General features: G+C 55.9%; 2 protein-coding genes across 9 annotated transcripts in view; one reads left to right on the forward strand and one right to left on the reverse strand.

Moving 5' to 3' along the window:
* Nucleotides 1–11,081, forward strand: part of TNIP1 (TNFAIP3 interacting protein 1) — a 44,009-nt gene extending 32,928 nt beyond the window's left edge. For 3 of the 8 annotated variants that reach the window (XM_028106645.2, XM_028106650.2, XM_028106652.2), the window contains 9 exons: nucleotides 356–421; nucleotides 582–713; nucleotides 2,759–2,887; nucleotides 4,767–4,898; nucleotides 6,445–6,570; nucleotides 7,071–7,136; nucleotides 7,678–7,869; nucleotides 8,720–8,810; nucleotides 10,330–11,081. In XM_028106645.2, coding sequence (XP_027962446.1) covers nucleotides 356–421; nucleotides 582–713; nucleotides 2,759–2,887; nucleotides 4,767–4,898; nucleotides 6,445–6,570; nucleotides 7,071–7,136; nucleotides 7,678–7,869; nucleotides 8,720–8,810; nucleotides 10,330–10,364 — 969 coding nt within the window. In that variant the 3' untranslated portion in view covers nucleotides 10,365–11,081. The remainder of the gene's footprint in view (nucleotides 1–355; nucleotides 422–581; nucleotides 714–2,758; nucleotides 2,888–4,766; nucleotides 4,899–6,444; nucleotides 6,571–7,070; nucleotides 7,137–7,677; nucleotides 7,870–8,719; nucleotides 8,811–10,329) is intronic. The other 5 variants (XM_028106647.2, XM_028106651.2, XM_028106646.2 and 2 more) reach the window with 4 other exon arrangements.
* Nucleotides 11,082–11,633: 552 nt separating this feature from the next.
* Nucleotides 11,634–20,009, reverse strand: GPX3 (glutathione peroxidase 3). Its single transcript, XM_028106634.2, has 5 exons — nucleotides 19,857–20,009; nucleotides 14,974–15,127; nucleotides 13,677–13,794; nucleotides 13,110–13,209; nucleotides 11,634–12,709 (listed from the first exon to the last, which is right to left on the reverse strand). Exons 1-5 carry the CDS (start codon nucleotides 19,941–19,943, stop codon nucleotides 12,488–12,490), a joined length of 681 nt encoding a protein of 226 aa, XP_027962435.1. The 5' UTR covers nucleotides 19,944–20,009; the 3' UTR covers nucleotides 11,634–12,487.
* Between the last annotated feature and the right edge of the window lie 391 nt (nucleotides 20,010–20,400).

Consider the following 20,400-nt stretch of genomic DNA (forward strand, 5'->3'; position numbering starts at 1 on the left):
GTGTACTTACACACAACTTGTGCAAGTGCTTCTTTAGGTTTCATTTTCGGAGACAAACGCCAAGTTAAGGAAAGTGAGAATGGGAAGCTTTCATACGCCATCCCAGGTTGCACGTGTGTTGTGTAATGTACACCAAAATTACTTGTCTTGCTTCCCTGGCGAGGATAAAATATAGTACTTGATGAAGCTTCCTCCTTGGGGATCACTGAGTCTTCAAGGAGGGAGCGTTTGAGGCAAAGCGTCCGTGGCCACCATTCCACACATGCCGCGCGTACCGTGGGCAGCTAGTCTGTGTGGACTTGTCCCTCTTTGTCCCTTAGCCGCTTATCTCCTGCTAACCCGTCTCTCCCCACAGCTGCTCGAAGTGAACAAGCAGTGGGACCAGCATTTCCGGTCTATGAAGCAACAGTACGAGCAGAAGGTAGTGTGGGGTGATGGGGACTCGAGGCTGAGCCCCAGGCTCCTGGCTGTGCTCTCGGGGCCTCCCCAGTCTCCGGCCTGTTGCTTCCTTCTCAGGAGCTTTGAACCTTGGAGGTTCACCCCTTCCCTCACGCACTCCCCCTCTCTGCCTTTGAACCCAGATCACTGAGCTTCGCCAGAAGCTGGCTGACCTACAGAAGCAGGTGACTGACCTGGAGGCTGAGCGGGAGCAGAAGCAGCGTGACTTTGACCGGAAGCTCCTCCTGGCCAAGTCCAAGATCGAAATGGAGGAGGCAAGTTGGCTGCTGGTCCCTGCTGGCTCCGCTTGGGAGGCCTGGGGGCTCCAGCTCTGGCTCAAGCACTAAGGGCTGTGTGGCCACAGGCGAAAGCACTTTCCTTCCCTGTACCTCAGTTTCCCATCTGAACACTGAGAGATTGGATCAGCTCTCGCTTTCCATATTTTCGTGTTTGCATGCAGAAGAGCTTTTTGTTCACCTAAAATGGTGCGGACCAGGGGACAGTACAGGGAAGCACAGAGTATAAAGGAGACACACGCAGGCTGCCCGGGTGCTTGATGGGAGTGGGCTGCTGCTGAATGTTTAGAGTAGTGATGGCTGTTTGGGGAGGGGGGGGGGGCTCAAATATTAGAGCTCCCTTTCTTCACTCGTCTAGCCACTGTTCAACAGAGCGTGCACTTGGCGCCGTGCTGGGCATAGAGACTCAGCGGGGAACAGATCAGCGGGTGGGGAAGAAACGGGAAACAAGTCACTGCAGAAACAAATATGAACAGGTGTGTTCAAGTATCACAGGAGAAGTTCCAGGGAGCAGGGGGAGGGCGTAAAGGGGAACCAGGTCAGTGTGAGGGGGGCCAGGAGCAGGTGTCCTGAAGAAATTGCATCTGATCCGTCAGTGTGTGACTGATAGCAGCCAAGGCCTCCAGGATCCTGGGCCAGCTTAATGAGGAAAGGCCATGGGGCCCCCAGACTTGGAAGATTGTATGTATGTCATAGTGTCTTCCCCTTCGTGGGAACTGGGCACAGGCTGCTTTGGCCTAGCTTAAAAATGGACATTTTCAACACGGATTGCATTTCAGAGTTCCCTCTGTCAGCATGTGACGCCCCGGGGCTTTATCCGAGGGGTCAGCTTGCCTCAGTGACCACCCCTTGCCTTGAACGTGTGTGTGTGTTAGGGAGGACCCTGCCTGTCTTTTCTCCGAGTGCAGTCACATCTACGACTGTCCACCGGACCCCTGGCTCTTTTGTCCCTTCCCCCAGCTTGCATCTGTGGGTGAGATAAGTCCCCGGGATGGGACAGTCCTCCCTGTTAGCTGGGGGGGAGGTGGCCCTGTGTTAAGGACACATGGTGATAGAGGCCATGCTAATCCTGGAGCCTCTCAAGTGGGAGTCCAGAACACCTCCCACAAGGTCTTCCCAAGGCTGCTCTCCCCGATCTCTGGCTGACCTCCCCTATTTGAAACACTTCCTTTGACTCGCAAGGGGAGAGGGAGCGCCAGAATTAGGAGACCTGGCTTATAGCCCCAGCTCACCGTGTGGCCTTAGGTAAGTCACGTCTCCTCTCTGGACATTCATCTGCCATCACATCAGGGATTAGGATTTGATGCTCTCTTAAGGGCCAGTCCAGCTGTGGCCCTCTGCAGTGAAGGATCCCTGGCTGTTCCATAGTGGGCGTGGGAGCGGGGCTTCCACCCGGAAGCCCTCCCTGGTTTCTTCTCAGCTGTGGCGCTCTTTCTTTTCACCTCGCGGTACCTTGTTCCTCTGCGGAGGAACGCTCTCTACCTTTTATGCTGCATTTATTTAAGTGTCTTCTCTCCTAGGCTTAGAGGCTGTAAGAGCTAAAAGGTCCTTTCAGTGTCCTCAGTGGTCGGTCACTTCTGTGCATCACAGAAGACCCCGTGCAAATCTCGTGGACACTGTGGCTCTTCCCCTTAGAAAATTGCACAGGCAAATTTTGCATCCCGTTTTGGGGCGCACAGACCTCCTGACGCCCATCCGTGACTCCTGTTAAGAGCCCCCAACCCATGGCAGATAGGGGAACATAGACCAGAGAGTACTGTGATGGTGGCCAAGGTCCCAGCTTGTTGGCAGAGTTGCTGGTATCAGAACCCAGAGTCTTTCACTGAACCGAGCTGCCTTTTCCTTGAGGACAGGACGGTGTGGGCATTGCGGCCCTGACGCCCTGCACGCTGTCTTCACGTGAGCACTGGGGCCTGCTGAGGGAGAGGCGGAGAGGAGGCACGGCTGATGCCCCCATCAGACGGTGCGGGCCTTTCAGGCCTCCCGGAGGGGCTCTCTGCTGACCGGTGCTGTGTCCCCTGCAGGCCGACAAGGAGCAGCTGACGGCAGAGGCCAAGGAGCTGCGCCAGAAGGTCAAGTACCTGCAGGACCAGCTGAGCCCGCTCACCCGGCAGCGGGATTACCAGGAAAAGGAGATCCAGAGGCTCAACAAGGTGCGCGCCTTGCAGCTCCTCCGACGGCCCGTTTGACGGTTTGCCCTCCCCCCCGCCCCCGGGGGTGGGCGGAGGGCCTCCTCTTCACCAGCCCGTGGGCCCCCAGCACCTGGCACAGTGCCTGGCACCAAACGCACGGTCAGGAAACACCTGCTGGAGGGAGTGGAGGAGCAGAGGCCCGAGGCTTCCTGCCCTTGAGAACCGGGACCCAGGGAGACGGGGCATCCGGGTGGAGGCTGGGTTTTAAAGCAGAGGCCCACTGCTCTGAGCCAGGGCCAGTGGGTGGGGGTGAGGCCGGCTCTGGGGGCTGGTTCTAATCCCAGCTTAGCCACTCCAGCCTCTCCAAGCCTCGGTTTTGCCATCTGAGCCCCTGGTTGGACACCTTCCGGCCCGGGGGTTAAAGGAGCGAGCTAACAAGAGGAAGCTTTGAAAGGAAACGTTCTCCGCAAGCCTGGAGGAGTTGTCTGTGGTTCATCTTTGCCTCCTTTCCTGTCTGTCTGCCTCCCCCGCCCCCTGGCCTTGCCCGCAGTAGGCTTCGGCATGAGTTTGGCATATTCACTGGGCCCCAGCCCTGCTAGGGGAACCCTTTCTGTTTGGTTTTGGGGTTTGATAAGCATTGATTTTGCTGAGTCTTGGGAACCTTGGGACCTGTTCTCAGAAAAAAGAATGACCTGTCCTGAGCTGGGGGACTTGGGGGGCCTAAATCCAGGCACGGGATTGCGCATGGTGCCAGATGCTAGAGGTCACTCAGGCTGGATCACTGCCCTCCGGGTTTCCCTGGCATTGCGGGGGACAGAGACACACGTGTGGGTGACTGCTTTGCTTGTGACCTCAGGCAAGTGTCTCTCGGTCCCTGGACCTCAGTCTTCTCATCTAAAAAATAGGCACATAAGCAGGAGGATAAAATAGAGCCATGACTTCCCCTTGCAGCGTCCAGGGCGTACTCTCGGCTCAGCAGTCTCCATGGGTTTCCGGGAGAGTCAAGGAGACTAAGTGGGGGCCCAAGTCCAAGCTGGGGGAGGTTTTCTTTATCCCCCACTGTCTAGGGAGGCACTGTGGGCACTGCTAATGCGTGGCAAGCAGAAGCCCCACTGCGCCAGGGGCTAAAGTCCAGGCGGCGATGAGCGTGGTGGGTCCTGAGCAGGGTTCCAGAGTTCTCAAATACCACGCTCACCGAGCTAAAGGGAAAACCGGTTAATAGAGACCTCTTAAGTTCTGAGCATGCTGCTTCCATAAAGGGAAGGATTTTGTGAGCACGGTAGAAGGGTGTTTTTCTTTTCTGTTTTCAAAATGTTGTTTGGTGATGTTTCAGCCCATTTTCGGGCTTAGGCAAAATATTAAATAAGTCAAAATTAAATTCCAGTGTAATCTAACTAGAGAAGAGCTGGGGACAGAAAAGTTGGCTTGGTAACCATGGGTTTGGAAAGCTCAAGAATCCGAGGGCAAGGCAGTGGTTGAGGACATGGAAGCTTCCCCGAAGGGCTTAATATTCTCTCTAGGTCTGGGTGCTAGGAATTGAGCTGCACCTGCTCAGGGAAGGGGAGATTCTCCCTTCTATGTGAGGACCCCCCCCCCCCAGTTAGCCTGCTTAGAAGCTGTGTGACTTTGGACACATCATGGTTTTCTGAACCTCAGTTTTCACGTCTGTCAAATGGGGGTGACGATCATAATCTTTCTTCATAGGACCATGGAGAGGATCCAATGAAATGATGTGTGTATAGTGTAAATAAGTACGGTAGCACTTATTAAGTAGTCCTGGTGGTGGCAGTTATTATTGTCACTCATGTCAGGAAGGGGGTCACTGAAGATGACCTTTCCGACGCGGCCGGACTTCCAGGATTTCTGCTAATGGGCCTGTCTCCCTTCTTCTCGATCCCAGGCCCTGGAGGAAGCACTGAGCATCCAGGCCTCCCCCTCCTCTCCACCAGCAGCATTTGGGGGCCCAGAAGGAGCTGGTGGCCTCCTAAGGAAACAGGAGCTGATCACGCAGAACGAATTGCTGAAACAGCAGGTGAGCCCGAGAGGTAGGAGGTCAGGTAGGTGCTGAGTGGGGAGCTGGAGCATTCCTGAGGACCCACGATGGGCTTGGCGTCATGTGGAAGCTCTAATTAGTAGTCCACATTCTGGCTGCTGGCCTGGACCCCTGTCTGGTTATAGGTTTATCCTTTCTAGCACTGGGTCCCTAACTAGGTCATTCCTCTGCCACCTTTTTGAGTTAACCATCTCTCTACCCCAGTTGTGCTATTATTTACCTAATATTTTAAAAATAAATTTTAGGGGCGCCTGGGTGGCTCAGTCGGTTGAGCATCTGCCTTTGGCTCAGGTCATGGTCCCGGGGTCCTGGGATCGAGCCCTGTGTCAGGTTCTTGCTCAGCGGAGAGCCTGCTTCTCCCTCTTCCTCTGCCATTGCCCCTGCTTGTGCTCTCTCTCTCTCTCTCTCTCTCTCTCTGTCAAATAAATAAAAATCTTTTTAAAAATAATAAAAAAATAAATTTTAAATAAGTTACTTTCTTTTTTTATTTGTTTTTTTATTATTATTATTTTTAATGACTATTTATTTATTTGACCGAGACACAGCGAGAGAGGGAACACAAGCAGGGGGAGTGGCAGAGGGAGAAGCAGGCTTCCCGCGGAGCAGGGAGCCCGATGCGGGGCTCGATCCCAGGACCCCGGGACCATGACCCGAGCCGAAGGCAGACGCTGAGCGACTGAGCCACCCAGGCGCCCCCTAAATAAGTTACTTTCAATAAATGTATTTAAAAAGGAGCTTTATATCACTACTATAAATGGAAAACACTGTTTATAATTTGCCACAAGTGGAAAGTAACTATAAGCAATAAATACAGCAAAAGAAAAACAGTATTATTAAACTCTCACTAGATACTATTGCCTGATGAAGACTCTGAACTTGAGTCCTCTTTGAGGGAAAGGGAAGGGAAATTAATAAGTACTGGAAAGATGTTAAAGACAGGAGAGCATAAATGGAGACTTTCTCCTTGAGGGGCACGGAAGGACTGAAAGGAAACTGGAAAGGCTAGGGCTCGCCCACGTGTTTCTATTTGATGTCATGCTTTGGAGCCTCGTAAACCATCTCTGACCCGGCCAGTGTCTCACTGGTCTGCAGCGGGATGTGAAAGTGCAGGCTCAGAGGCAGGGAGCCGCGAGGCACCCTCGAAGCCTTGGGAGAGTTCTGTAGGTCCTCTGGGAGCCAGGAGACAAGCTCCAGTCTTGCACCCACACTCTGGGCCTGTGGCCTCGCCTCTCGTGGGGGCGTTAGCAGAATGAAAGGATTGGACTGGTTGGGGGCTTGTGACCCCCTTTTTTTTTTAAGCCACAGATACCTTGTTTAAATAAAGGCCTATGTTGAAGCCCAGAATATAAAATAGAGGGACCCAGATCTATTCTGTTTGCAGGTGGGGGTGGGGAGCCAGAGGTACACCCGTTCCCCTCTTCACAATGTCTGTGAGGATGGGGTGAAACCAGCAGGAGGCCAGAGCGGTCTGAGCCCCTCCTCCCTCATCTTCCCCACCCCTCCCCTCCACTCTGTTCCCCTCCAGGTGAAGATCTTTGAGGAGGACTTCCAGAGGGAGCGCAGTGATCGAGAACGAATGAATGAGGAGAAGGAAGAGCTGAAGAAGCAGGTGGAGAAACTGCAGGCCCAAGTCACCCTGTCCAATGCCCAGGTGAGAGCAGCTGGGCCCAGGAAGGAGCAACCAGCCTGTCCTCACAGGGTAGGGGTGTGGATCGGAGGGTCCCTGGTGAGACTGGAAGTCAGGACACGCACTGGTTCTTCCAGCTCTGCTACCAGATTTCTGCGTACCTCCGCAAGTCCCTTCCCCTCTCTGACCTCTGACTCCCGCCCCCACAGTCAGAGGCCCCCACTCTCTCACTGAATGGAACTAAAGGGTGTTAATGGGGATGCACAGCAATAGGAGGCTCGTGTGAACCCTCCTGACCTGTGTTCAGACCACCCACGGTGAGCAGGCCTCACCTGCAGCCACCAGCCGGGGCTGTGCTCTGCCCCATGGGGGCCTTCCTTCCCCGGGCTGGGCCAGGCGGGCCGCCGAGAGTGCTGGCCCCGTGCATCAGTCCGTCAGCCCTTGGGGCTGCTTACGGCCTGGGTCCAGGCCTGGCCAGGAAGCACGTGTGCCAACAGTCTTCTCTCCCTCCCTCCTTCTCTCAGCTAAAAGCGTTCAAAGATGAGGAGAAGACAAAAGAAGCCCTCAAACAGCAGAAGAGGAAAGCAAAGGTGAGGAGGTTTGAGGGAGGAAGCAGCACTTACCTCATCTTCCCTTATTCAGGGAGCTACCGTCTGAGGGGAGGGGCAGTGTCTGCTCAGCTGTCCAGCTAATTCAGGAGGTAATGCAAGTCGAGCACTTCAAACAGTACTTGGTACAGAGTAGGTGCTCGGCACACATGAGCTGTCATCGGTGGATATTCTGTGCCCCTGTACCGGCCACCTGTGCCCATCGACCGGCCACCTGTGCCCCTGTACTGGCCACCTGTGCCCCTGTACCGGCCACCTGTGCCCATCGACCGGCCACCTGTGCCCCTGTACTGGCCACCTGTGCCCATGTACCGGCCACCTGTGCCCATCGACCAGCCACCTGTACCCATCTACCAGCCACCTGTGCCCCTGTACCGGCCACCTGTGTCCCAGTACCCAGCCACCTGTGCCCATCTGCCAGCCTTCAGAGAACTAAGATACCAAGTAGAGAAAGGGAGAGGAGACGGGTGTCACTGGGGATGGCCTGTCACAGGCTAGAGCCCAATGTCAACATTTCTTGCAGGCCTCGGCGGAGCGCTACCACCTGGAGCCCCACCCAGAGCATCTGTGCGGGGCCTACCCCTATGCCTACACGCCCATGCCAGCCATGGTACCACACCACGGCTTTGAGGACTGGTCCCAGATCCGCTACCCTCCGCCCCCCATGGCCATGGAGCACCCACCCCCACTCCCAAACTCACGCCTCTTCCATCTGGTGAGTCTGTGTCCCCCCTTCAGAACACACAGAGAGGCCAGCCCACGCATTTTGCAGAGGGCGAGGTCAAGTGAGGGGGTCTGAGACTGCATCCTTGGCTCTTGGCTGAACAGCACTGTGGTGTGCAGGCAGATACCCAGAGCCAGGCAGGACCGTCCAGCCCAAAGCTGCTCAGGGTCTCCAGTATAGGACAGAAAAGGCTCAGAGGGAGGGCAGGAAGGACGGCTCCCTCCAACCAGGCAGGCCACGGGGATCAGAGTTTGGGTTTGACTTTTTCTTAGAACTTGCACTTGTAACCAGGTACCAGGCCCTCACCATGCATTCCCCCCTTTGCTTTCCTTCTCTTTTCCCCTTTCCCAGTTTCCCTTGCATTCCTGTCCCCTCCCCTCCCTTCTTTCTTTCCTTTTATTTGCTTATCATTCTTTCTCCAAAGAGCTCCTGGCCCCTGTCCCGTCCGCTCCATCTGCTTTGGTATCCCTGCTCCCACCCGGACAGTGGCAGTGCCTCCTGCCTGGCCTCTCTTCCAGCTTCTTCTGCTCTGCCCGGTCCTTACACACATCCGCTTGGCAATCTACACTGGAGTGGAGTGCGGGGCTTAGGAGAAGGGCTCTGGGGTTATAGAGACCTAGAACCAAAGCTTGGCTACCTTCTTAGCTAGATGACCTTCAGCAAGTTTCTTAACCCCTCTGAGCCTCAGTGTCCTTACCTGTAAAATGGGGATGGCCCCCTGGGTTTTCCTCAGGACTCAGTCGTACTGGATTAGCACGTGTTCAGTGCTGTGCTGGCGTGGTGGCCGCTACTGTCACTTTTGAGTGTGGTTATTGACTACTAAGCACCACTTTCGTTGCAGCCAGAATACACCTGGCGGCCGCCCTGTGGAGGCATGCGCAATCAGAGCTCCCAAGTGATGGACTCGCCCACAGCCAGGCCTGTGGAACCAGGTGAGCGCGGTCTAGTCCTGCGTCTTGCATTCTCCTTGGGGAGATACTCTTACCTGCCAGGAACGCCCCAGTCTGGGGATGATGTCACCACCTTCTGCTCTTGGTGGAAGAGAGACCTCACGTTCCACAACAGTGTTGAGAGGATGGGGAGGTGACTGCGGAGGGAGGGGGTTGAAGTCATTCATTCATTTATCTGAGTGTGGTGTCCAAATGCCAGGTGCTCTGCTGGGTGCCAGGGAAGCCACGTGAGTACAAACAGATAATGGTTCCTGCCCTTGCGGAGCTTACTGCCTAGTGAGGGAGGAAGAAATGAATAAAATACACACACAAAGTCACACAGACGGGCCTTTGATTGCACTTAGGTGCCCTGAAGGAAGGAGAGCAGGTTTCTATGAGAGCAGTTAGCAGGGTGGCCTGACCTGGGCCCGGGGGCAGCGACGTTGGAGTCGGGACCCTCAGAGCGCATGGCATTAACCAGGCAAAGGGGGAACAATGGAGGATGTACTTGCAGAGAAATGACAAATACAAAGGCCCTGGTGGGAGGGAGGGGAGAAGGGAAGCCAACTGGAGGATGGAGAGAAGGCCAGAGAAGACTGGAGAAGCCGAGGACAAGGTGGGGAAGGAGAGCTGGGTGAGGCAAGGTCAGGAAGGTAGGTGGGTCCAGGCTGAACAGGAACCTGCAGATGATGGACAGCGGGGCTAGTCTTTATCCTAGCGATGATGTGCCCCCCTTGGACATGTTTAAAGCAGAGTGGCATAAGAGATCAGATCTGCACTTTGAAAAGCTCCATCCGGTCATGGTGCCGACCAGCAGCAGCTGAGGACCAGAGGTTGGTTCACAGGTCACAGGAGGACTCCAGGGCCCCAGTGACTGCCTTTGCTTTCCGTGGGGCTCTACGGGGCCGAAGGCACTCCCTTGCCTCCTGGCAGGGAGCAGGGGAGCCGAGTCCTTCTCAGCATAAACAGGTGTTTTCCATGGGTTATGGCTTTGCCGAGCCAGAGCCTGCTCTGCCGGGAGGGAGAGGGCCCCTCACAAAAGGTATGCAAGCAGGGGCTGCAGGATGACATGGAGGCACTGCGGTTGGGAGGAGGCATCAGGCTGGTCAGCTGTTTTCTCATGGTTCCTGGCAGAGCCCTAGAGGTTGTGTGGAGCCCCTGGGATGCTGCTGGGATGAGGGGCGAATGGGCAGGGCTGTCCCCACCCCGAGATCTGCTCCACCTCTGGGATCTGGAGCCAGACGGGCTAAGCTCAAACACTTCCTAAATCTGGAACTTTAGGCAAATTCTTAAAAATCTCTCTGTGCCCTTACTCCCTCCTCCATAAAGGGAAAATAATCTGCCTGCTTCAGAGGGCAGGGCAAGGATTGAATGACAGATGTACCTAAGGTCCTAGCCCAGGGCCTGGCGCTCAGCAGCACTCAGCTCTGTGATTTCCATTGTTACTTGCTGGTTTCCGTAGGCCTTTGAAACCTCCTGTACCCCATCATTTTTAAAATCTTCAACGTTTTTCTTTATTTAGAGTCTACGAAAAATGACCGTGAGGGGCCTCAGTGAGACCAGATTATGTCACTTGGCTCCACCTTCGTTTTACAGAGCCACCTGATCTCAGACTGCTGAAAAACTAGAGGCCATGTTCTCTGTGTGGCCAGAGCCTTGGCTGGATGGGAGGCTGATGGGCCACTGGCTTGTGCCCCAGCCCGAAGTAAACTGTTTCCAGACTGGAGAGGCTCCACCCGGAAGGCTTCCATTTGGCCTCTCCTTCGGGGTGACCAGGAGAAACTCACTACCTTGCAACCAGGTGGCGAGAGGCCTCATCCGACTTTGACCTGCCATGCTTTGTGGAATCACTGGGGAACCTCAGTCTCAAGAGAGGGGTGCAGTGGAGACCTCTTCCTTTTGAAACTTCCCTGGAAGTGGTTCCAGCCCCTCTGTGGAACATGTCCCATTCATGTGTGTAATTTTTGCTTCAAGCTCTGTAGTAGCTGGACCCGCCCCGTGCCCAAGCCTTCCCCTCTGAGGAGCTGCGGGAAGAGCGGGTTTGCTCCCAGAAGCAGGAGAGAATGACAGGCGTCCTGTTGCAGGGCCACTTTCACCCACGGCAGCCTTGCCAGCGCCATGGCAGCTTGGGATGAAGGCCCCGCCAGCCACATGTGCTGGGCGGCCCACCGTGAAGCTGGAGGCTTGGGGTGCCAGAGGCCCAGATCAGGGTGGCTGGCTGTCCCTGGGCAGCTGTTTGCACGAATCTTGGACATAAATCCAAGTTGAAGATCAGTGTTCTATGATTTGTGTTCTTTTATGCCCTGGCTAGCGTCCCCCTCCCCGTCAATGAGGGTGCTGCTTTCTGGGCCCGTTCCCCTAGTCCCCTGAGAGCATCACCAGGGCTCTTGGCAGATAGCCCCGGGGCTCTGCTCTGAGCCTCTCCGAAGGTGAGGCACCCAGGGGCAGTGGAAGGAGTCTGGGCTGAGAGTCAGGTGACCTGGGTTTAAATTCCAGTCCTGCCCCTCACAGGTCAGGGGGCAGTGGGCAAGGCCGGCCCTTTGGTGAGGCTGTTTCCTCACCTGTCACATGGACGACCTCGTCTCAGCCCCAGCTGCCTGGAGAATTGTGGGAGGGAGTGAGTGTGGATGGGAACTGGTTTTGTAAAGTCCAAATGCCAAGTTAGAGAAGCAGAGTGGGTCTAGGTAGAAACCAAACAGCAGGGGCCCGAAGCACTCCCTCCATCTCTTTCTTCTTCCCCCAACTCCCCGCCCACCCCCCCGCCCTGCCCCACCACCCAACCCAGCGAGGGTGGCCCCATGGAGGAAGCACCACAGTAGGCTCAGCTGTTGCAGAAAGGCCTTTACTGGGCAGACCGGGGGTGGGGGTTGGGGTCTAATGCCAGGGACCAGGGTGAGGGGAGAGGGCACATCCTCCAGAAAAGCAGGGGTGGCATCCCTGCCCAGGGGCCTCAGCCTGAATGCACTAAGGGCTGGCCCTTCAGACAGGCTCGGGGGAGGTCCGCCCATAAGGGCTTCGGGCCCCTCCTTCATGGAGATGCCATTCCTGACACGGGGAACGTGGCCCTTGCTCTCACATCTGCCTTGGCTGCTCTCAGGGAGCACTATGGGGTGGGGTAGGGGGCTTGGGAGGGCCCTTCAGGAAGGAGAGGGGCTACATGGTGGAGAGTAGGGAGACTGGGCAGTGTGGTAGACCCAGAAACTTCTGGGCCCTTCAGTGGTGATACTTGGAGGCAATGGGAGATGCTGGCCCCAAAGCTGAGGTCTAGGTCAGAACAGAACAGTTGGATCTAGAGCTGGTTTTACCGTGGGCTCAGCTGAAAGTGAATGGTTATGGGGGTCAGAATTGGAGAGAAAGGGGAGGTATTTTCTCGCACTCTGTAGCGCACAGCTGTGCGTACACATATGGTACGCATTCCCCGTTTTCACGCAGGTAGACACAGGTGGCTGTTCACTCATGCATACACGTGGTCACACACACCTGTAGGCATGTGTGCAGACACCCACGTGCATAGCGGTACAGACGCAATTGTACGCACATGCTCGTGTCAGGTTGGGGCCTTGGTGTAATAGCAAGGGGTCTATGGTGGGAGTGTGGTGTGGTTGGAGAAATGGATTCCTTCCCGAACGGAGTCCCTCCCCAGCCCCTGCACGGTGGACACGGGGTGGGGCAGGTCTGATTTACTTCCCCTGGACCGCCAGAGCCGCCTGCCGCCTCATGTAGGCCAGGATGTCCATCTTGACGGCGTTGACCGTGGTCCTGTGGTACCAGCGCATGATGGGTACACCATCTGGCCCCACCAGGAACTTCTCAAAGTTCCAGCGGATGTCATGGACCTTCATGGGCTCCCAGAAGAGGCGGTCAGGTGAGCCCAGGAGCTCTGAGGTGGGAGGGCAGGAGTTCTGCAGCGGGGATAAGAGCGTCAACCCTGCTTGGGGCCCTTCCCACCCTCCCTCTCCAGGCCTTCCGGGGTGGAGGTAGGAGAAGCCTGGCACTGAGCAAAGAGCACCAGTTTTTGAGTTGACAATGGAATCCCAGGACTGGCTTTGGCTCTAGCAGGTTGTCCCTTCTGGGGCCCTGCTTGGGCCTTATCTATAAAATGGGCTGTTGAGATCCTAGGGTCTGCCAAGCCTTATGGTTGGAATGATAGATGCCAAGAAATCCCCCCCAGGGGCCCAGAAGTGGGGGCGGGTGGCACGGGCCTTGTCTCCGCATGGGCTGGAGCCAGGAGTGACTGCAGCTCTGTCCAGAACCAGGGTCAGCCGGGCTGAGCGACTCCCACAGGGGTGGCTGTGCACTCACCTTCAGGAACGTGTAGAACTTCTGCTCTTTTTCCCCGTTCACATCGCCTTTCTCAAAGAGTTGGAAATTGGGGACGAAGCCCCCACCCGGTCGGACATACCTGCAAGGAATGTTCTTATGTGGGTCCCAAGGAGATGGGGCCTAGGGCTCAGAGATGACAAGAAGGGACTGAACGGGGAGGGGGCGTTGGGAATCTGGATTTTATTCCTCACCAGGCAGTGGGAGCTGATGAGTACTGAATGGGCATAGGCATGGTGTGGGTGTGCAAGCTTCTTTTTCTGGTTTGGTACCTTCTCAGTAACCCTGTCCCCTGCGTGCACTCTCCCCGCCCCACCCCCACCCCCGCCATCCCATCATGCGTGCACACACAGTCATCCCTGTGTCCGACCGCTCTTCCGTTCATGCCAGTGACCGGGGTTCCTGGAAGAGGAGTGTAGTTCTTGGTGGCTAAGTACCCATCACGAGTAGGGTCCAATGCAAGAGAGGCCTGGCACCTCGGCTGGGGCACAGGGGGGCTGTGCTTTCTCAGGGGAACTTTCTCAGGACACCAAGCAAGCAAGCACTCACTTGAGGCTGGGTAGGATTTCCGAGTTCTCTCCTGGCTCCTGTTTTCCGAATTGGTTGCAGGGGAAGCCCAGAATGACCAGGCCAAATGGTTCAAGCTCCTCCTGTAGTGCATTCAGTTCTGGGCCAGGGAGAGGGAGAGCAGAGATGAAGGTAGACTATCAAGGACCCCTGCCTCATCCGCACAACTCTACCTGCTCACCCACTGTGAGCTGAAATCACCGAGGCCTCACAGGGGAAGGGCCTTGCCCAAGATGGCCCAGGGAGTGTGACAAGGCTGGGATACAAGCCCCATTCTCCTGACCAGTCTGGTTGGGTTAGAGGTCTGGGGAGGAAAGAGCAGTGCCCTTTCTCAAATCCGTAGTCAGTCAGCTGCCTGCTGCCACTGGGCCAGTAGGCTGAGGGCTCCTTCAGGACTCTCAAGATTGAGTTTCTTAGAGCAAGAGCCATACATCCCTGGGCAGAAGGCAGAGGACTTCCTGGCAGTTTGGGAATCGAAGGGAGGCCCTGGCCCAGCTCCCCAGTTCCCTCAGTGCCAGCACCCAGCCCATCTCTTGCACAAACACGCTCTGCTCTATTCCAAGGGCTGGACAGAAGTATTCTAGACAAGAGTACCCAGTGCCCACTGGGCCATCCAGCCCACCATCATTCCACTTCCAGGAATTTGCCTGAAACTGCCGGGCAGACATTCGGGGTCAGGTTGCCCTTGCTTCCCCCCAACCCTGCTAGTGGACTGTGCTCGGCCCCACGACATTTTCCTGTGGGTGCGGTCAGATGCTTCTGGCCTGCCTGTTCCCCCTGGCTGTCTCCTTGCCCCGGCTCAGCAGAGGGGAGTGAGGATACCAGGATCACGAAACCTGGGTGAAAGACCTGGGATTGCCACTGACACACGTACTCGGGGCCTCGGTCTAACTGCCTGGTTTCCACATGGGGGCCAACAGAAGCACGAGGGCAGATGGGAAATTCTCAGCAGGATAAAGCTACCATCTCTTACTCCACTGGAAGACCATTCCAGGCACAGACCCAATCTCCTCCATCCCTCTGCTTTCAGGGCAGTTGGGGTGCCCAGGGATGAAGGGTCACTGGGAATCTTCTAGAACATAATCTGAAGGCAATCAGACCTCAGGCTTAAATAGTCATCTTCACGGAAATATGGAAGGCAATAGAATTGGGATTCAGGGCTTGGAATCTCATGATCACGGTCACCCCTTCCCACTTGCACCAAAAAAGCTCCTGTGATTAAAATGTGCCCAACTGGCAGAAAGAGCCCCACAGCAGGGGAGCAGGGCTGGGCTCTTACCAATGTACTGGCCTGTCAGGCCTCAGTAGCTGGCCACGTTGACAAAGAGGATGTATTTGCCAGCGTACTGCTTGAAGGGGATGTACTCCTGCCCGTTGATGGTGAGGGCTCCGTACTCATAGATGGTGCCGCTCACGTCAGCGTGGCAGTCCGTCTGGAACAGAGGAAGACCAGCACCAGGGAGCGGTGAGAGTCGGAAGGGAACCTGGGCATCTCCATTTTCAAGATCATGAAAGATACCAACAGGGAGAGTGACTTGCCCAAGACCACTCCGAGAACTGGAACTGGACCAGAACTGAGGTCTACTTCCTTGTGCAAGGGAGTGCTTACGAAAGCACTTAATCAGCTGATGAGTGTGTGGAACCCTGCCATACTGCTTATTGTGACCATTACTTCGCCTCCCGTGCTCACATGTAAACATTTTGCCAGGCCCGGACAGAGACCGTGCCGGAATAGGTGGTTGCCTTATGGGAGGCGCTGCTGGAGGCTCCTGGGGCGGCCGCTGCAACCAGCCAGGCAGGTGACGATGTGGGCCTGAACGACCGCATTGTGAAGGAGGAGCTGAACAGAAGGGAGGAAGGGGCCGTGTGGAGAGGGGTGATTCAGATCTGGAGGACTGGAAAGCTGAGGCTGTTGCTAAAATATAGGGAAGTAGGAGGAGCCAGGAAGGGGAGAGCCCTGCCAGAAGGATTTGGTGTGCTGGGAAGGAGAAAGCAACAGGGCCTCGCCCATGGGAGATGTTCTCTGTAAGTGTGCAGCTGGGATGACCGGTATGTCTTCCTCTGTGCCCGGCTGCTGCGCCCCAGTCAAATCCAGAACAAGTATCGGACAATGGACTCAGGTGGGAGAACTGGATTCCACATCCAGCTCTCCACTAACTCCCTGTGCGGTCCGGGGCTAGCCCTTTCTCTTCTCTGGGCCTCAGTTTCCTCTTTCTCCAAGATGAGAACCTTGAGCTGGATCAGCTATGCTCAACCGTGATGGCTTGCCAGCGTCACCAGCAGCGGGGAAGGAGGAATGGGACCACTGCCAACCAGCAGGGCATTGCGTCCCACTCCACTCTACACCCACCCCAGCTCTGGTACAGGCCATGAAAACCTGGGTCTACTCTTGAAAGGGTGTCTTGACAGCCATCACACAGTCAGCAGCAGCGCTGGTCATGATGGGAAAGGAAGATGATTGCCAGCATTGTATCAGGTCACCTCTGGCCGTGATGGAAGAGGAGAGAGGTGCCAAGACAATAAGCAAATGAAGTGCAAACTAGCATTATAGGTCAGGAGAGACAGAGACAGGTGGTGGGAGTTAGAGAAGCAAATCCACACCCTCTCCTCCCCATCAGTCCTGGAAGGCTTGCTGTTGAGGTGAGGTACCTGGGCCCGACTGAGTGAAGAGAGTCATCTGGCTGGCGGGGTGTGGCCCCAGGAGGGTGTAGAAAAGCCATCTCAGTCTGGGAAATGTCGTAGGCCTGCTGAGCCAGGCGAGGTAGGGCTCCCCCCAACAAGCCATTCCCAGAGAGCTGCAAGCTCTCTTCTTGGCTTCGGTGCCAACTCCCTGTTTTCCGTGAGACTGGCATTCCATGCCCTGTGACTTCTGGTGGGTGCTGGAGGCAGGTCCAAACCCTAATTCCTCTAGCCCCTGTGCCTCCCTGGCCCCAGCTGGGTCAGTTCCCCCACAGAATACAACGAGAGCCCAACAAACCCAGCCCTGTTGGCCGCAGAGGTCCAGCAGCCGGAAGGCAAGGCCTCCCGGCTCACCCCTCCACCCTGATCCAAAGACAAATTCTGGGAAATGAAGAGAACAAAAGCCAAGAGGTTGTCGAAATAACAGAAGCTTGTAAACAACAGGACGACCCACTTCTGGGCACAGCTTCGGGATGGGGGTGGGGCGAGGGGACTCTCCTCTCACTAGCCTTTTCAGTCTTTGCTGGCTCTGTGGCCCTGGCGAGTGAGTCACTTTTACTCTCTGAGCCTCAGTGGGCTGACGGGCGAGGATAATGCCACCTGCCTCCCCAAATGGCTGTAAGAATCTATGTGCAAATCAAAACGGTCTTGAAACCCTCTTGGAGAGAAATCCCCGCATCAGGAGATGGTGATTATTCTTCCTACAGCTAGAGGGAAAAGCCCTGAGGTTCCTCCGTTATTGTGAAGAAGCTTTGGTGGTCCCCAGCCAGTGTAGAGAAGATGATGCTACGAGGTGTCTCCAGGAGAAGGGATAAGGGCAGAGCCTCGAAGCTGTCTACCGGGGCCACTGAGGCCAGGGTTGTGGGTTCAGACGGAGGGGGGTCAGAGGGTGGCCCATGGTGGTGGAAGCCATGGCCTAGATCAGGACTGAGCCTTAGGTGAGCTGTGAGCTGTTCTTAGGTGAGCTGTGGGCCCCCTTCCCTCCTCTGGGGCCCATGAATGCCAGAGACCCCGCACCTTAGACAGGGAGGCCAGAAGAGGCGGCAGGGGGTGGGCAGTGCAGGTGCTCCAGTCCTGCCATGGCTGGGCAATATGGCAGAGTGCTGCTGGCTTGGGAGTTGGAGGGGGTCTCAGCCAGAACCCTGGCTGGCTTGGACTTCTGCTCTTGGACCTTTCTCCTCTCCCATCTACCACTGCCGTAAGTGTGGGGTGGTGAAAGGAGCCTGCGCCTGGCCAGAACTCTGACTCTGTGCGATGACTCCTTTCCCTTCTGTGGGGCTCTGGCTGCTCGCCTGTCAGATGGGCTCAGAGTCAGTGTTGTCTTAAGGGCTCTTCAGCTCTGTCAGCCTGCGGTTCCATGATTCTCTCTGCCTCGTTTAGTCACCTAGAAACCAGCGGTTACTAGGATCCCATGCACGTCAGCTGTTGTTACCCTCTCCAGCTTCTGCAGAGTCTTTCTGCACAGCAAGAACAGGGAGCCTGGGTAGCTTGAAGCTGGACTGCAGAGGGGACACAGCAAGGGAAGGAGGATTTTCTTCATTATCCGGCTCCTCCCTTTGAGCTGGGAGGAGGCAGACATCCTCCAAGACTGTCCCCTATTGCCCATCCCATTCTTCATGTGCCCCACCATCCTACCCTTGGCGCTGGGAGTCAGAGGTAAGGTAGGTGGTTGAGTCTTAGAATCCGGAGCTATGACATCTCGACTCTAAGGGCCTGAGAGCAGAGATGGACATGCCCAGACTGTCGTTAGTCAGCAAGTCCTAACCGGCTGCGTCTGATAGAATCATACCTCACCCTAAGACTTTTCTAGACCATACCCATCCTGTTCTCTTTGAATCCACCTATTCCTCCCCCAGAGTCCTGCAAAGAAACCACAGCTGTGATGAGTTATTCATGGGGTCCACATTCTTCCCTCCAGCCTTCTCGAGTCAGTGCCCAATCGTCTATGGCTTTCCCCAAACTGAGAGTCAAGGGCTGACTCCATGGTGCTGGCCTGCCTACCCCTACCTCTACCCCACATCACAGTCTTGAAACTCAGTCCCATCCCTAACCTGGAAAATGCCTTTTGAGCTGGGGATAATGAACGGGGCTGGATACAAAGGGGAAGGCGGGGGGCGAAATGCCTTCATAGCCATCCAGTTTCTAGGATTACTCCAAAGAGAAACAGACTGAATAGGATTTAGCTGAGGACAGGAGAGGATGGCGGGATAGAAACATGCAGAAGGAACCCTGTGTGTGGAATGGGCTAATTGAACAGTAGATAGAACCTTGGAAATAGAATTATGGACTGTTAAGATCTTAAAATAAAGACCTAGAAGATTTTAGAAAGACAGAAGCTCAAAGCTTGAGCTTACACAAGCATGTGGGGTATGTGTGTGTGTGTGTGTGTGTCTGTGTGTGTGTGTGTTGGGAGGGTGGAGACAAATCTTTCTCTTTGGGTCTATACCTAAGCCTGGCTTCTGCCTCCCACCCTGGGGGAGAAGAGCAGTCTGCTGGGCCCACTTTTACAGGTGCTATCCTAGGAGATAAGTATGCTGGGTCACCCCACTCTTGCCTTCAGCATCCCCACTCTAGCTAAGGGTCACACATGCTGCTGGGGATAGATGAAGGCTCAGCAAAATTCTGCCTTTCCTATTGAGCTGGCAGTCCCCAACTTTCTCCAACTACCAGGTTTGCTCAGGCTGCTGTGGGCAGTGGGTGGTGGGTAGTAAGGCTGCCGCAGACAGACCTTCACAGAGCACCGTGTGGATTTTGCAGCTTCTCGAGGCATTCACTCTGAAACCATCAGCTTCATCGTGCCCCTGCCCCACCCTCCCCACTCCACCCCGCCCCCCACAGATGGACAAACGGAGGCCAGAAAGGATTGAGGGTCTAGCCAGGGTCCTGGGGGTTGTGCACTGCCAATCCAGAGTGCTTCTTGTCACAGATCTCTGCCTCTTCTACCAACGCCCTGGAACCCAAGTGGGCATATCTACCTGCGTTAATTCCTGGGCTAGAAGAGCCCTTGTCGCAATTCTTCCAGTCGGGGACCACCCAGCTCCTTCCCTTTCTCCTTGCCTGTCAGTCTCCCCGGGGAACCTCCGCAGCCAACCCAGACGCCGAGTCTCTAGCCTTTTTCTGTTCCCCCGCCCCCTTCAGGCCCTCCTGGAGGGGAGTAGCAAGGGACAGTCTTGGCACGCACGTAGCAAGGCGACACTGAGGTAACCGTGCGGTAGACGGGGTCAACTCGGCGAGAGTGACCCTCCTCCCTATTCATTCTGCCCACCCAGGGCACCCAGATCTCCCACTGATGAAACTGCGAAGACACGGGCGCGCAGGGTGGGGGTCCCGGAGGCGGAGAGGGGAACCAGAGTTAAGGGTCAGCGCACCAGGTGTTGGTTCTGCTGGAGGGGAGTCCGGGAAGAAAGGTGTCTCGCCACCGACAGATGAACACCTACGGGCTCTATTCGTCCCGCCGGGCCCCCACCCCCGAGGCTCACTCACCTTCGACTTCTCCTGCCCCCGGCCCGGCGGGACGAAGCCAGCCAGGAGCAGGGAGAGAAGGCAGGACGCCCGCAACAGCCGGGCCATGGCGGGCAGAGGGCGCGTCTCGCCAGAGACGCGGTCTGATCCCGGGCCAGCGCCGTCTGAGGTGTCCGATGTTCTCAGCCACCTTTCAAGCCCTCAGCGATGACCAATCCGCGGCCGGGCCGGAGCCCCTGCAGCCAATCGCAGGGCGGCTGGCATTTCAGGGGCGGGCACAACTTACCCTCCTTCTCCTCCCTGGGCTCCGGGCGACAGTGACATAAGCAAGTCTGGGCAGAAATGGGAGCCGGTCCTTGTCAACCCATGAGGCTGCCCCCTCTTCTTTGGGCTCTAAAGTGCAAGAGGAGACAGGCACAATGTTCTCCAGCACAGCCAGGGGACAGGGCTTTAAAATATCACTGAAGAACTGATGGAAGGCTCAATCCTAGGAAATATTTCTTACTCCTAGGTTTGTAAAACACCCCGTGGTGCTCCCTCTTTCCTCCTTCCTCCATTCCAGTTG

Source organism: Eumetopias jubatus, unplaced genomic scaffold (genome assembly GCF_037043125.1).
Source record: "Eumetopias jubatus isolate StellerSeaLion01/CBP00866 unplaced genomic scaffold, mEumJub1_p1.0 scaffold_5, whole genome shotgun sequence".
Taxonomy (NCBI): Eukaryota; Metazoa; Chordata; class Mammalia; order Carnivora; family Otariidae; genus Eumetopias; species Eumetopias jubatus.